Genomic DNA, 15,982 nt, shown 5'->3' with positions numbered 1-15,982 from the left:
AGGTAGTATCACATTTTCATCTCACTTCATTACAGTACAACGGTTTGATTTGTTTGATCGTAGCTAGCTAGCTACATAGCCGTCTTTGTATCTAAGACAATTGTGTAGTCTAGAGCGATTTGCTAGGTTAGCTAGCCAGCTATTGTCGTTCTTTTAACGTAACGTAACGTAATCAACACTGCTAGCTAGCCAGCTAGCCCCCGAATAGCAGCACTGTAGAAACTATTACACTCGACGGAACGACTTGATTAGTGTAGTGTCAACAACGCAGCCACTGCCAGCTAGCCTACAAAGTCAACAACGCAGCCACTACCAGCTAGCCTACTCCAGCAGTACTGTATCATTTCAATCATTTTAGTCAATAAGATTCTTGCTACGTAAGCTTAACTTTCTGAACATTCGAGACGTGTAGTCCACTTGTCACTCCAATCTCCTTTGCATTAGCGTAGCCTCTTCTGTAGCCTGTCAACTATGTGTCTATCCATCCCTGTTCTCTCCTCTCTGCACAGACCATACAAACGCTCCACACCGCGTGGCCGCGGCCACCCTAATCTGGTGGTCCCAGCGCACACGACCCACGTGGAGTTCCAGGTCTCCGGTAGCCTCTGGAACTGCCGATCTGCGGCCAACAAGGCAGAGTTCATCTCAGCCTATGCCTCCCTCCAGTCCCTCGACTTCTTGGCACTGACGGAAACATGGATCACCACAGATAACACTGCTACTCCTACTGCTCTCTCTTCGTCCGCCCACGTGTTCTCGCACACCCCGAGAGCTTCTGGTCAGCGGGGTGGTGGCACCGGGATCCTCATCTCTCCCAAGTGGTCATTCTCTCTTTCTCCCCTTACCCATCTGTCTATCGCCTCCTTTGAATTCCATGCTGTCACAGTTACCAGCCCTTTCAAGCTTAACATCCTTATCATTTATCGCCCTCCAGGTTCCCTCGGAGAGTTCATCAATGAGCTTGATGCCTTGATAAGCTCCTTTCCTGAGGACGACTCACCTCTCACAGTCCTGGGCGACTTTAACCTCCCCACGTCTACCTTTGACTCATTCCTCTCTGCCTCCTTCTTTCCACTCCTCTCCTCTTTTGACCTCACCCTCTCACCTTCCCCCCCTACTCACAAGGCAGGCAATACGCTCGACCTCATCTTTACTAGATGCTGTACTTCCACTAACCTCATTGCAACTCCCCTCCAAGTCTCCGACCACTACCTTGTATCCTTTTCCCTCTCGCTCTCATCCAACACTTCCCACACTGCCCCTACTCGGATGGTATCGTGCCGTCCCAACCTTCGCTCTCTCTCCCCCGCTACTCTCTCCTCTTCCATCCTATCATCTCTTCCCTCTGCTCAAACCTTCTCCAACCTATCTCCTGATTCTGCCTCCTCAACCCTCCTCTCCTCCCTTTCTGCATCCTTTGACTCTCTATGTCCCCTATCCTCCAGGCCGGCTCGGTCCTCCCCTCCCGCTCCGTGGCTCGACGACTCATTGCGAGCTCACAGAACAGGGCGGAAATGGAGGAAAACTCGCCTCCCTGCGGACCTGGCATCCTTTCACTCCCTCCTCTCTACATTTTCCTCCTCTGTCTCTGCTGCTAAAGCCACTTTCTACCACTCTAAATTCCAAGCATCTGCCTCTAACCCTAGGAAGCTCTTTGCCACCTTCTCCTCCCTCCTGAATCCTCCTTCCCCCCCCCCCCCTCCCTCTCTGCAGATGACTTCGTCAACCATTTTGAAAAGAAGGTCGACGACATCCGATCCTCGTTTGCTAAGTCAAACGACACCGCTGGTTCTGCTCACACTGCCCTACCCTGTGCTCTGACCTCTTTCTCCCCTCTCTCTCCAGATGAAATCTCGCTTCTTGTGACGGCCGGCCGCCCAACAACCTGCCCGCTTGACCCTATCCCCTCCTCTCTTCTCCAGACCATTTCCGGAGACCTTCTCCCTTACCTCACCTCACTCATCAACTCATCCCTGACCGCTGGCTACGTCCCTTCCGTCTTCAAGAGAGCGAGAGTTGCACCCCTTCTGAAAAAACCTACACTCGATCCCTCCGATGTCAACAACTACAGACCAGTATCCCTTCTTTCTTTTCTCTCCAAAACTCTTGAACGTGCCGTCCTTGGCCAGCTCTCCCGCTATCTCTCTCAGAATGACCTTCTTGATCCAAATCAGTCAGGTTTCAAGACTAGTCATTCAACTGAGACTGCTCTTCTCTGTATCACGGAGGCGCTCCGCACTGCTAAAGCTAACTCTCTCTCCTCTGCTCTCATCCTTCTAGACCTATCGGCTGCCTTCGATACTGTGAACCATCAGATCCTCCTCTCCACCCTCTCCGAGTTGGGCATCTCCGGCGCGGCCCACGCTTGGATTGCGTCCTACCTGACAGGTCGCTCCTACCAGGTGGCGTGGCGAGAATCTGTCTCCTCGCCACGCGCTCTCACCACTGGTGTCCCCCAGGGCTCTGTTCTAGGCCCTCTCCTATTCTCGCTATACACCAAGTCACTTGGCTCTGTCATAACCTCACATGGTCTCTCCTATCATTCCTATGCAGACGACACACAATTAATCTTCTCCTTTCCCCCTTCTGATGACCAGGTGGCGAATCGCATCTCTGCATGTCTGGCAGACATATCAGTGTGGATGACGGATCACCACCTCAAGCTGAACCTCGGCAAGACGGAACTGCTCTTCCTCCCGGGGAAGGACTGCCCGTTCCATGATCTCGCCATCACGGTTGACAACTCCATTGTGTCCTCCTCCCAGAGCGCTAAGAACCTTGGCGTGATCCTGGACAACACCCTGTCGTTCTCAACTAACATCAAGGCGGTGGCCCGTTCCTGTAGGTTCATGCTCTACAACATCCGCAGAGTACGACCCTGCCTCACACAGGAAGCGGCGCAGGTCCTAATCCAGGCACTTGTCATCTCCCGTCTGGATTACTGCAACTCGCTGTTGGCTGGGCTCCCTGCCTGTGCCATTAAACCCCTACAACTCATCCAGAACGCCGCAGCCCGTCTGGTGTTCAACCTTCCCAAGTTCTCCCACGTCACCCCGCTCCTCCGCTCTCTCCACTGGCTTCCAGTTGAAGCTCACATCCGCTACAAGACCATGGTGCTTGCCTACGGAGCTGTGAGGGGAACGGCACCGCAGTACCTCCAGGCTCTGATCAGGCCCTACACCCAAACAAGGGCACTGCGTTCATCCACCTCTGGCCTGCTCGCCTCCCTACCACTGAGGAAGTACAGTTCCCGCTCAGCCCAGTCAAAACTGTTCGCTGCTCTGGCCCCCCAATGGTGGAACAAACTCCCTCACGACGCCAGGACAGCGGAGTCAATCACCACCTTCCGGAGACACCTGAAACCCCACCTCTTTAAGGAATACCTAGGATAGGATAAAGTAATCCTTCTCACCCCCGCCCCCCCTTAAATGATTTAGATGCACTATTGTAAAGTGGCTGTTCCACTAGATGTCATAAGGTGAATTCACCAATTTGTAAGTCGCTCTGGATAAGAGCGTCTGCCAAATGACTTAAATGTAAAATGTAAATGTAATTAGGTTGGCTGCCTGAGGCGGTTCTCAATCGGAGTCAGGTGCTTCTAATTGTCGCTGATTGGGAACCGTATTTAGGTAGCCTGATTTCGCTTTGTATTTCGTGGGTGATTGTTCCTGTCTCTGTGTTAGTTTCACCAGTCAGGCTGTATTAGGTTTCGTTCTGTTTGGTTTTTTTTGTTGTATTTATTAGTTATTCGTGTTAGTTCATTCGTTTTGTCTTCACTCAATAAACATGAGTAACTTACACGCTGCATTTCGGTCCGACTCTCCTTCAACAACAAAAGAACGCCGTTACAGAATCACCCACCAAACTCGGACCGAGCAGCGTGTCAACAGGCAGGAGCAGCGCAAAGAAGAGCCGCGCAAAGTGGAGCCTCGTTATAAGGATTTCTGGACATGGGAGGAAATCCTGGACGGAAGAGGACCCTGGGCTAAACCAGAAGAGTGTAGCCGCCCTAAAGCGCAGCAGGCGAAGAGTAAACCGGAGCAGCGTGTTAACAGGCAGCGACAGCTGGAGCAGCAAAGGGAGGAGGAATTATTCGGTGAATGGACATGGGAAGACGAACTGGACGGAGAAGGACCCTGGGCTCAGCCTGGTGAATATCGCCTCCCCAAGGAGGAAGTAGAAGCGGCTAAAGCGGAGAGGCGCAAATATGAGGAGGCAGCACGGCGACTTGGATGGAAGCCCGAAAAGCAGCCCCCAAATTTTTTTGGGGGGGGTCTATCAGGGAGTATGGCTGCGTCAGGTAGGAGACCTGCGCAATCTCCCTGTGCTTACCGGGGGGCTAGAGAGACCGGATAGGCACCGTGTTATGCAGAGGTGCGCACGGGGTCCCCAGTGCCGGTGCATAGCCCGGTACGGTATATTTCAGCTCCGCGTATCGGCCGGGCTAGATTGAGCGTCGAGCCAAATGCTATGAAGCCGGCTCTACGCATCCGTTCTCCAGTGCGTCTCCTTGGGCCGGTTTTCATGGCACCAGCCTTGCGCTCTGTTTCTCCGGTTAGCCTACATAGCCCAGTGCGGGCTATTTCTCCTCACAGCACTGGCAGGGCAACCGAGAGTATTCAACCAGGTAAGGTTGGGCAGGCTCGGTGCTCAAGAGCTCCAGTGCGCCTGCACGGTCCGGTCTATCCAGAACCACCTCCACACCCCAGCCCTCCAGTAGCAGCTCCCCGCACTAGGCTTCCTGTGCGTGTCCTCGGCCAAATACCACCAGTGCCAGCACCACGCATCAGGCCTACAGTGCGCCTCGCCTGTTCAGCGCAGCCAGCGCTTTCTCCCTCTCCTGCGCTGTCGGAGTCTCCCGTCTGTTCAGCGGTTCTAGAGCCTTCCTCCTCTACAGCGCTGCCGGAGCCTCCTGTCTGTATACAGCAGCCTGAGCTGCTAGTCTGCATGGAGTTGCCAGTCTGCATGGAGCTGCCAATCTGCAAGAAGCCGCCAGAGCTGTCATTCTGCATGGAGCAGCCTGAGCCGTCAGTCAGCATGAAGCAGCCAGATCTGCCAGTCAGCCAGACTCTTCCAGATCTGCCAGTCAGCCAGACCATTCCAGTCAGCCAGACTCTTCCAGATCTGCCAGTCAACCAGACTCTTCCAGATCTGCCAGTCAACCAGATTCTTCCAGATCTGCCAGTCAACCAGACTCTTCCAGATCTGCCAGTCAACCAGACTCTTCCAGATCTGCCAGTCAACCAGACTCTTCCAGATCTGCCAGTCAACCAGACTCTTCCAGATCTGCTAGTCAGCCAGGATCCGCCAGTCGGCCAGGATCCGCCAGTCGGCCAGGATCCGCCAGTCGGCCAGGATCCGCCAGTCAGCCAGGATCCGCCAGTCAGCCAGGATCCGCCAGTCAGCCAGGATCCGCCAGTCAGCCTGGATCTGCCGGATTCTACTTCCTGGCTGGGCTTTTTCCCGGTGCTGGGCTTTTTCTCGGTGCTGGGCTGCCTCTCAGTGCTGAGCTGCCCCTCTGTCCCGAGCTGCCCCTCTGTCCCGAGCTGCCCCTCTGTCCCGAGCTGCCCCTCTGTCCCGAGCTGTCCCTCAGTCCCGAGCTGCCTCAGTCCCGAGCTGCCCCTCAGTCACGAGCTGCTCTTCTATTATGTAGGGTTCTGGGTGAGGACTATTCGGCCATGGTCGGCGGTTAGGGTGGATTATCCATGGACGCGAAGGGGAGGAACATTGACATTTATGAAGTGGGGTCCACGTCCGGAGCCGGAACCGCCACCATGGACAGACGCCCACCCGGACCCTCCCTATGGTTTTGAGGTGCATTCGGGAGTCCGCACCTTAGGGGGGTTCTGTCACGCCTTGGTCTTAGTATTGTGTGTTTTAGTTTATTAGTTAGTCAGACCAGGGTGTGACATGGGGTTGTTATGTATTGTTTTTTCGTATTGGGGTTTGTAGTGTTTGGTATTGTAGTTGATTAGGGGTGTGTGTGTGTGTTAATTAGGTTGGCTGCCTGAGGCGGTTCTCAATCGGAGTCAGGTGCTTCTCGTTGTCGCTGATTGGGAACCGTATTTAGGTAGCCTGATTTCGCTTTGTATTTCGTGGGTGATTGTTCCTGTCTCTGTGTTAGTTTCACCAGTCAGGCTGTATTAGGTTTCGTTCTGTTTGTTGTTTTTTTTGTATTTATTAGTTATTCGTGTTAGTTTGTTCGTTTTGTCTTCACTCAATAAACATGAGTAACTTACACGCTGCATTTCGGTCCGACTCTCCTTCAACAACAAAAGAACGCCGTTACAGGAACGGTGGGTTAACTGCCTCGTTCAGGGGCAGAGAGGCAGATTTTCACCTTGTCAGCTCCGGGGATTCAATCTTGCAACCTTACAGTTAACTATACCAATATTAATGACCTGCCTCTCTCTTGTTACACTCCACAAGGAGACTGCCTGTTACGCAAATGCAGTAAGCCAAGGTAAGTTGCTAGCTAGCATTAAACTTATCTTATAGAAAACAGTCAATCCTAATCACTAGTTAACTACACATGGTTGATGATATTACTAGATATTATCTAGTGTGTCCTGTGTTGCATATAATCTGACTGAGCATACAAGCATACAAGTATCTAAGTATCTGTTCGTGCCTTTTGCCAGCAGCTATTCGTTGTGAGTCAAGCATTGCGCTGTTTATGACTTCAAACTGGTGTGACCGAAGTGAAATGGCTGGCTAGTTAGCGTGCGCTAATAGCATTTCAAACTTCACTCGCTCTGAGCCTTAGGGTGGTTGTTTCCCTTGCTCTGCATGGGTAACGCTGCTTCGATGTGGTGGCTGCTGTCGTTGTGTTGCTGGTTCGAGCACAGGGAGGAGCGAGGAGAGAGACGGAAGATATACTGTTACACTGGCAATACTAAAGTGCCTATAAGAACATCCAATAGTCAAAGGTTAATGAAATACAAATGGTATAGAGGGAAATAGTCCTATAATAGCTACAACCTAAAACTTCTTACCTGGAAATATTGAAGACTCATGTTCAAAGGAAACACCAGCTTTCATATGTTCTTCTGCAACACTTTGTTTTTGCATTATTTAAACCAAATTGAACATGTTTTATTATCCACTTGAAGCTAAATTGATTTTATTGATGTATTATATTAAGTTAAAATAAGTGTTAATTCAGTATTGTTGTAATTGTCATTATTACAAAAAAAATTATTAAATCGGCTGATTAATCGGTATCGGCTTTTTTGGTCCTCCAATAATCGGTATCGGCGTTGAAAAATCACAATCGGTCGACCTCTACTAAGTAACATTACTTTTACCTAAGTACAGATTTTCAGCATCCACCTCTGCAAGTTATTTTTTTTATTTATTTAACTAGGCAAGTCAGTTAAGAACAAATTCTTATTTTCAATGATGGCCTAGGAGCAGTGGGCTAACTGCCTGCTCAGAGGCAGAACATAAGCTTTTGTACCTTGTCAGCTCAGGGATTTGAACTTGCATTCCTTCAGTTACTAGTCCAATGCTCTAACCACTAGGCTACCCTGCCGCCCTAAAGTTATACATAGCCTAACTGTAAAACGCGTGCGAGCATCTACCCGCAAGAAATGTTATCTTTCTCACAGTAGGCCAAGATCTATCAATCAACTGATGGCCCAAATCAGTTCATCAATTTAGCCAGGGAAACAGTAGTTTATCGTTTTTCACACCTTTCATTATGTATTGATAAACTAATGGGACTGTATGAATTGGGCTCTGAAAAACACTGCCTGAGATTTTTTTAACTTGCAACATACCGTAAAATCTGTATGTTAAGGGAATTAGCTGAGATCTGAAGACTTGTATTAGTGCCACATACGATTGCCTAGCTTTTAGTTCCGCAGGCTAACACACTGTTGTAGTGCGCAGGAGACCTGAACTTGAGCCCACTCAGTCAGCATCACCAGGCTCACTCAAGATTTGTCTTATAAAACAATTATTGTACTATAATAAGTATTTATTTATTTTGAAGACATATTATGAATGCTGTTGAATAAATGTGTTGTGAATGTTGTGTGAATGATACTGCAGCGTTCTTGAAGGTGTCATGACTGGTTTCATAAGGATGTTATGAATACTTTGTATACCCCCTTCATATAAAGTGTTATCAAAAATGTTGTCCATAGTGTATAGCATAGAAGTTAAGGCCATATGAATTGACTTAGTCACTAGACTGTGACCATCAGACTGTGTGACTCCACACACCTGGAAAATATTATATATATTCTGTCTCTCTGCCTCTCTCTGTCCATCTTACCTTTTTGCCCAGAGGCAGATAGTTATTTTGAACAACTTTCTGCAGTACGCTATTTCCTCTTTCACATTCCAATAGTTTTCTATATTTCCTGCATTTCTGCTACTGAAAGCAGTCTTAAACAAGGGTCATAGATGTTTTGGAACTTCAAAAGTTGTCTTCTGTTGCGGTAAGTCTATGCCTTAGGCCGTCTGTTTTGTAGAGGCTATATGCCACTATTCAAAATGAGTTGAAAAGATAAAGCACCACATATATTTGCTGTATTTATGTTTCCTATTACAATGGGGTTTAAATATAAAGATGGATCAATACAAACTTATTCTGTATTATACTGAACAAATATATAAATGCTAGATTTTACTGAGTTACATTTCATATAAAGGAAATCAGTCAATTGAAATAAATTCATTAGGCCCTAATCTATGGATTTCACATGATACAGATATGCATTTGCTGGTCACAGATACTGTGCCTTAAAAAAAGTTAGGGGTGTGGATCAGAAAACCAGTCAGTATCTGGCATGACCACCATGTGTCTCATGCAGCGCGACACATCTCCTTTGCATAGAGTTGATCAGGCTGTTTATTGTGGCCTGTGGAATTTGGCTGTGCGAAGTTGCTGGGTATTGATGGGAACTGGAACACACTGCGGTACACGTCGATCCTGAGCATCCCACACATGCTCAATGGGTGACATGTCTGGTGAGTATGGAGGCCATGGAAGAACTGGATCATTTTCAGCTTCCAGGAATTGTGTGTATATCCTTGCGTCATGGGGCTGTGCATTATTATGCTGAAACATGAGATGATGGCAATGGATGAATGGCACGACAATGGGCCTCAGGATCTCATCACTGTGTCTCTGTGCATTCAAATTGCCATCGATAAAATGCAATTTTGTTTGTTGTCCGTAGCTTCTACCTGACCATACCAGAACCCCACCACCACCATGGGGTACTCTGTTCACAACGTTGACATCAGCAAACCACTCACCCACACAACACCATACTCATGGCCTGCGGTTGTGAGGCCAGTTGGTCAAACTACCAAATTCTCTATAATGACGTCGGCAGCGGTTTATGGTAGAGAAATTAACATTAATTTCTCTGGCAACAGCTCTGGTGGACATTACTACTGTCAGCATGCCAATTGCACGCTTACTCAAAACATGTGTGACTTTGTGTTGTGTGACAAAACTTCACATGCGTTGTCCCCAGCACAAGGCGCACCTGTGTAATGATCATGCTGTTTAGTCAGCTTCTTGATATGCCACACCCATCAGATGCATGGATTATTTTAGCAAAAGAGAAATGCTCACTAACAGGGATGTAAACACATTTCTGCACAAAATTTGAGAGAAATATGATTTTTGTGCATATGGAACATTTCTGGGATCTTTTATTTCAGCTCATGAAACGTGAGACCAACACTTTATATGTTGTGTTTATATTTTTGTTCAGCGTATAAACTACAGTAGTTTTAAAGACTGCAGCTAATCTTAGTACAACTAAGTGGTGCTCATAGGTCTCTTCCCCAGTGGATGAGCACTAGTCCTACAGAGGGGGTGAACATTGTATCTGGGGCAGTAATGAGTTCCTAGTCCAGAGTCTCAATACTGAACCTGTGTAGTCATGACTAGTACAGGTGATGTGGAATCTATGATGCCCAAGAGGTGAGGCTGTGGAGCACGCAGCACACTGACTGTCTAAAAGCAGAGTGATCTGAGATTCACAGTGACAAGACTGAGCCTGTGCCCCATCAGATGTCTACTGCAGATAACAGCCGCTGTAAAACAAATACACACGACAAGGGGAATTGTTCTCACTGCAGACTTACCACACTCTTACACTGTGAACACAAGCCACCCTTACACCAACCTGGCCCTCTTCTCACCATACACACACACACACACTGAGGACAACATTAACACATACTCTAATTTGAGCATTCTACTTTATACCTGCTGCCTCCATAACATCCCTCCCTCACCCCCAGTCTGCCACATATATAGGCTATATTTTTAAAGATCTAAATACGCACTTTCAATCAGGAGTTGGCTATCCAATTTTAAACTGCATAGACATCAATCCTTTCTTCGTCATATATTGTTATAATGATCAAAGCATTGTGTAAAGCCTGTGGTGGAGTAAATTTTTATTTACAATGACGGCCTACCCCGGCCAAACCCGTGGGACTTGGTATTGCAATTGTCATCCTACTGAGCCACCTACTAATTTCAGCTATAGATGAGTCATAATGTCTAATGTCTGGAAGAATGGAACCATTGACAATCAAAAGGCATTTATGCTTGGTCTTCTCAGCATAAAATGAAATGTTCAAAGCATTCTTGGGCTCACAAAAACTACTGATAGGATCAAACTAAGAATCTGTTGCATGGTTGCCTCTGCGAAGAAGAATGTATCAGGCCCACATTTCTGTTTTTATTTGTATATTTTGGGACAAAAACACATTAAATGTGCAAAACAAATGTTATTGGAACATTTTCACCAAACATTCTTATAACCGTTATGGTTTGTCCCTCTACTAATGGTTATTAAATAATATTGGGTATTTAACAACATTAACAGTATTTTGTCATGATAAAATTATCTGAAAACCAAATTGGGTCTTCATTGGAATGTTTACTCATTTTTCAGGGAGGGAAGATCAGCTTCAATATTGCAGATACAGTGCATTCGGGAAGAATTCAGACCCTTTCACTTTTTCCAAATGTTGTTACGTTAAAGCCTTATTCTAATTATTTTCCTCATGAATCTACACACAATACCCCATAATGACAAAGTAAAAACATGTTTTTAGATTTTTTTTGCAAATTTAAGAAATATCTTATTATATAAGTATTCAGACCCTTGGCTATGAGACTCGAAATTGAGGTCAGGTACATCCTGCTTCCATTGATCATCTTTGAGATGTTTTTACAACTTGATTGGAATCCACCTGTGGTAAATTCAATTGATTGGACATGATTTGGAAAGGCACACACCTGTCTGCATAAGGTCTCACAGTTGACAGTGCATGTCAGAACAAAAACCAAGCCATGTGGTCAAAGGAATTATCCATAGAGCTCCGACACAAGATTGTGTCGAGGCACAGATCTGGGGAAGGGTACCAAAAGATTTCTCCAGGATTGAAGGGCCACACAGTGGCCTCCATCATTTTTAAATGGAAGAAGTTTGGAACCACCAAGACTCTTCCTATAGCTGGCCGCCCGGCCAAACTGAGCAATCGGAGAAGGGAGAAGGGTCTTGGTCAGGGAGGTGACCAAAAACCCAATGGTCACTCTGACAGTGCTCCAGAGTTCCTCTGTGGAGATGGGAGAACCTTCCAGAAGGACAACCATCTCTGCAGCACTCCACCAATCACACCTTTAAGGTAGAGGGCCAAATGGAAGCCACTCCTCAGTAATAGGCATGACAGCCAGCTTGGAGTTTGCCAAAAGGCACCTAATGGACTCTGACCGTGAGAAACCAGACTATCTGGTCTGATGAAACCAAGGTTGAACTCTTTGGACTGAATGCCAAGCGTCACGTCTGGAGGAAGACTGGCACCATCCCTACAGTGAAGCATGGTGGTGGCAGCATCAGGCTGTGGGAATGTTTTTCAGTGGCAGAGAATGGAAGACTAGTCAGGATCGAGGGAAATATGAATGGAGCAAAATACAGAAAGATCCTTGATGAAAACCTGCTGCCGAGTGCTCAGGACCTCATACTTGGGTGAAGGTTCACCTTCCAACAGGACAATGACCCTAAGCACACACACAAGACAAATCAGGAGTGGCTTCCGGACAAGTCTCTGAATCTCCTTGAGTGGCCCAGCCAGAGCCCGACTTGAACCTGACGAATATCTCTGGAGAGACCAGAAACTAGCTGCGCAGCGACGCTCCCCATCCAACCTGACACAGCTTGAGAGGATCTGCAGAGAAGAATGGGAGAAACTCCCCAAACACAGGTGTGCCAAGCTTGTAGCGTCATACCCAAGAAGACTCAAGGCTCTAATCGCTTCCAAAGGTGCTTCAACAAAGTAATGAATAAAGGGTCTGAATATTTATGTAAATGTGCAAAAATGTCTAAAAACCTGTTAACGCTTTGTCATCATGGTGTGTAGATCGATGAGGAGGGGGAAACAATGTAATCTATTTTAGAATAAGATTGTAACGTAACAAAATGTGAAAAAAGTAATCTGAATACTTTCCGAATGCACTGTATATTTTTACATATATTACTAATTTCTTCTTCCTTCATTTTCTGGATTTTCACCCACAGCAGCACCGTTCATTCTTAACTCCAACCCTCCAATGTCCACAGATTAACCCATCTTTCCCAGTGTAATGCCAATGTGTAATTTCCTTTTGCAATACATCCCTCCATTTTACTGTGATGTCTTATGGGGGTTCTAAAAATCCCTATTTGAAAAGATTTTACTGATATTGCCCTAAAAATAAATACTTTACCCAAGAGTATAATGACATTTCCCATTGACTGATCATGTTTTTTCAGATCCCCTAACAATACAGTTTGAATCCTGAACAACCATTCCTGGACCTGACTCCAAAAGCAAGCAACTGATGGACAGTACCAGAAAATATGTTCCATAGATTCTGTTTCCACCTGGCAGTCTGCACAAGGCAGACTCTTCAATGCCCCATATTGAGCATTCTTTTTGTAGGAAGTGTAGAGTAATACAGGTGTGCGCTGCTCATGAGAATATCAATAATTGAAATTACCATTCCCAGATTCCAGACTGTGCTTATAGATGGGATAATGATGATGAAGATTATGAAAAATTAATTAATTAACAAACAGCTTAATGAGCTATCTGTGTGTGTATGTGTTTACGTGTGTGTGCGCACGCACGCAATAGCGCCTCTGTTGGAGCTGGCTGAATCTTTTTAACCATTTCCATTCTACCATATTAAAATTGCCATCACTCTACAACTAAATGCAATCTTTACCAGTAACCTAAAGCTTTGCAATACACCCGTCATGAGCCCTAGACCTGTAGAGTCAATAAATTACATCAACATAATTGAACTCTGACATCAATGCATTTTATACCCATCTTAGCTCAACATAACGCGCTCCTGCTACACTAAAGTAAACCTAGACTACCTGTATGAGTTAGGCTAACAATAATACGTCTATTGGTGGCTATTCAGGTGACACATCATTTGAAGTAATTTCGGCTTGGATGACACGTCAACTCAGCTATATCAGCAACTCAGATTCATGTACGCAATAAACAATGGTTGAACAATATTTCCCATACAAATCAGTTATAACACATGCATGCACGATATGCAGCAGACTTTACTCTAAACTGAGCCCTTATAGCCTAATTCAGCGTGGTATTTTCATACTTACATCATCTGTGTATGCAGGTGTGATGATGCCGCTGAGCAGTAGCAACAGGACGCTCAGGAGCAGTGGGGAAAAAGTGAGAAAGTATGTCATTTCATTACCTACAGCAGTTCCATACACCGTTGGCGTAAGCCCCGTTTCAGGTGGTTATCTTTGTAACTGTAAAATCGATGCAGCAGCCCCCCTGAATAACTCGCTTTTAGAAATAAGAAGAAATAGCCTACTGCTCGCTATCACTGCGACAGGTTTCTGCACTTTGATAGTTGGTGGTGTAACTCACTATCCGAAGATCCTGCGCGTGGCAAAGATAACCTCCCTCAGGACAGTGCCTTTACCCTTTGAGCCCCATTCACACCTGTGACAGCTAAGTATGTTAAGGCTAATTAATACACCCAAGTCATAGGCTAAAAAGTAGAACCACTGATATATAATAACAACGAGTGGGACATACAAGCGTCGAAAAAAATATTCTATGTCTATGTTGTGAAAGTGAGTACTGTCAAGTGCTGGTTTAAGAATGAGCGGTGTACAGGTTTACTTGCGGGCTTAAATACCGTAATACTTTGTGACTACGTTTTGAAGTTTATGTTTAGTTTTTAATGAATAATGATAAATAGTGATATGTTTTATATAGTATTATATACGTTTTTCTAAGGTAGGTATATTAAACCATTTGATGATATAAAAATAAACCTGTTAAATGTATTGTCAAATGTAGTTGCGCTCTTTAAGTTCGTTACGGTATGAGGTGCGGAGGCGAAGTGATAGCCTCTATTCTTACTAGCAGTTTTTGAGCTTTAAGTTTTTCCGTTACTTTTTAGACTTGTTGGTTCAACTGTTTGTTGTTTTATTTTCTTCCATGATATGTTTTTCGATTTAAGGAACAAGTGCAAGCGAAAGTACTGGTGGGACTTGAACTTGCAAGACGTTTCGTCAACGGGGTCTGACACAGTGATTAAGACTGGGGTAAGCATGTTTTATTGCATAGCAACACCTATTGCCTACAATTAAACTGGATTTGGACGATTCTGTCACCCTCGCTAGGATATGATGGCGTGAGATTTGCTCAATAGTGCCAAGGCCTAATATACATTTAATGGGTGGCATTTGCTACGGTTTCATTCGTTGTCTCTGCCATAACTTCGCGACGCGCTCAGTTATATTGTAGTTGAATTGAATTCGCAGGATTATTGCCGAGACACATTTGACCCAATTTGAATATTTCCGGAACATACTCAGACCACGCCTTTCAAATGATTTTTTTACTTGAGTAATTTAGGCTACACACGTGTTTGATTCGTTAATGAATTTATTATAGTTGTAATTTTATCTGGACTACTAGCCTATTCGCAGAGGAAGGCTTGGGGGCCTATTTCGTCAACGTAATTCAGTACGCATGTATCACAAAATCAGCAAAATGTCCCCGCAAGCACACTTAGGTTTATCGTGAATACAGTTACAGTGGTGCACCATTGAGAGCTTGCCAAATGTTGTATACATGAAGAATAGATCAAGTTACTGAAGTTACTGTATAACAGCAATAATAATAAGAGGTCATAATGATGATGATCATCAATATCATCGTCATCATCATTGTCATCATCATATCATAATTGTTTGTAGGTTTTGAGGTTTAGCCTAGAAAAAAATTCGGGCACAAGCAGTTTTTTGGGGAAATCTTCAACATGTGATCTAATGATGTGGCTTTCATTTTGATGTTAAATATTCAAACATTGTAGTGATAAAGGGTTTATCTCAGGCTGCCTGTCAATAAACAAGCTTGTTGTGGAATGAGAACTGATCCGCAAAGTCCAACTTGTTCACAGTTCATCAGGTCGAAAAAACGTGTTATGACAATGTTCTGTGTGTGTGTCTGAATTAATCTATACATCCATTCATCCACTCTCTCTACTCAGTAATTTATTGATATTCATTTTTAAAAATGAATTAATGCATTTTTAATTGCACCTGTTAAGGAGATACATCTGAATCCGTTTAACAAACGGATGATTTTTCAGTTCAGGAATGAATATCTATTTGGTTTCTGAATTGACTACATTTAAATGGAATTGACCCCAACACTTTTACTGTGCATCAATTTACCCTATCTGCCTTCCTATCTGAGAGTATTTTGTCTCTTATCATTGTTTGTTTATATCACAGGAGAGGTCGAGAGGCAGAGTCACATTGTTGGTGTTACACCAATCAGAGGCAAGGCAGAGGTCATGGGCATGTCTGGAGGCAGGACACGCCCTAAGTGGCAGAGATGATGGTCTCTACCTGCTGCACCACCTGGGCCAAAATCTCTCTGGTCAGATTACCAACTC

General features: G+C 45.4%; 2 protein-coding genes across 3 annotated transcripts in view; one reads left to right on the top strand and one right to left on the bottom strand.

Moving 5' to 3' along the window:
- Positions 1–14,160, bottom strand: part of col4a3 (collagen, type IV, alpha 3) — a 142,935-nt gene extending 128,775 nt beyond the window's left edge. The window contains exon 1 of the mRNA XM_064938105.1: positions 13,659–14,160. Coding sequence (XP_064794177.1) covers positions 13,659–13,748 — 90 coding nt within the window. The 5' untranslated portion in view covers positions 13,749–14,160. The remainder of the gene's footprint in view (positions 1–13,658) is intronic.
- LOC135514644 (collagen alpha-2(IV) chain-like) overlaps positions 14,086–15,982 on the top strand; it is a 92,249-nt gene continuing 90,352 nt past the window's right edge. The window contains exons 1-3 of one of the 2 annotated variants that reach the window (XR_010451709.1): positions 14,086–14,144; positions 14,537–14,621; positions 15,819–15,966. The gene's annotated coding sequence lies outside the window, so the exon portion shown is untranslated. Of the gene's footprint in view, positions 14,145–14,456; positions 14,622–15,818; positions 15,967–15,982 lie in introns of those variants that run through there. The other variant, XM_064938107.1, reaches the window with a different exon arrangement.

This window comes from Oncorhynchus masou, chromosome 26 (genome assembly GCF_036934945.1).
Source record: "Oncorhynchus masou masou isolate Uvic2021 chromosome 26, UVic_Omas_1.1, whole genome shotgun sequence".
Taxonomy (NCBI): domain Eukaryota; kingdom Metazoa; phylum Chordata; class Actinopteri; order Salmoniformes; family Salmonidae; genus Oncorhynchus; species Oncorhynchus masou.
Note: the sequence above shows the minus strand (reverse complement) of the source record. Positions and strands in the feature narration are given on the sequence as shown.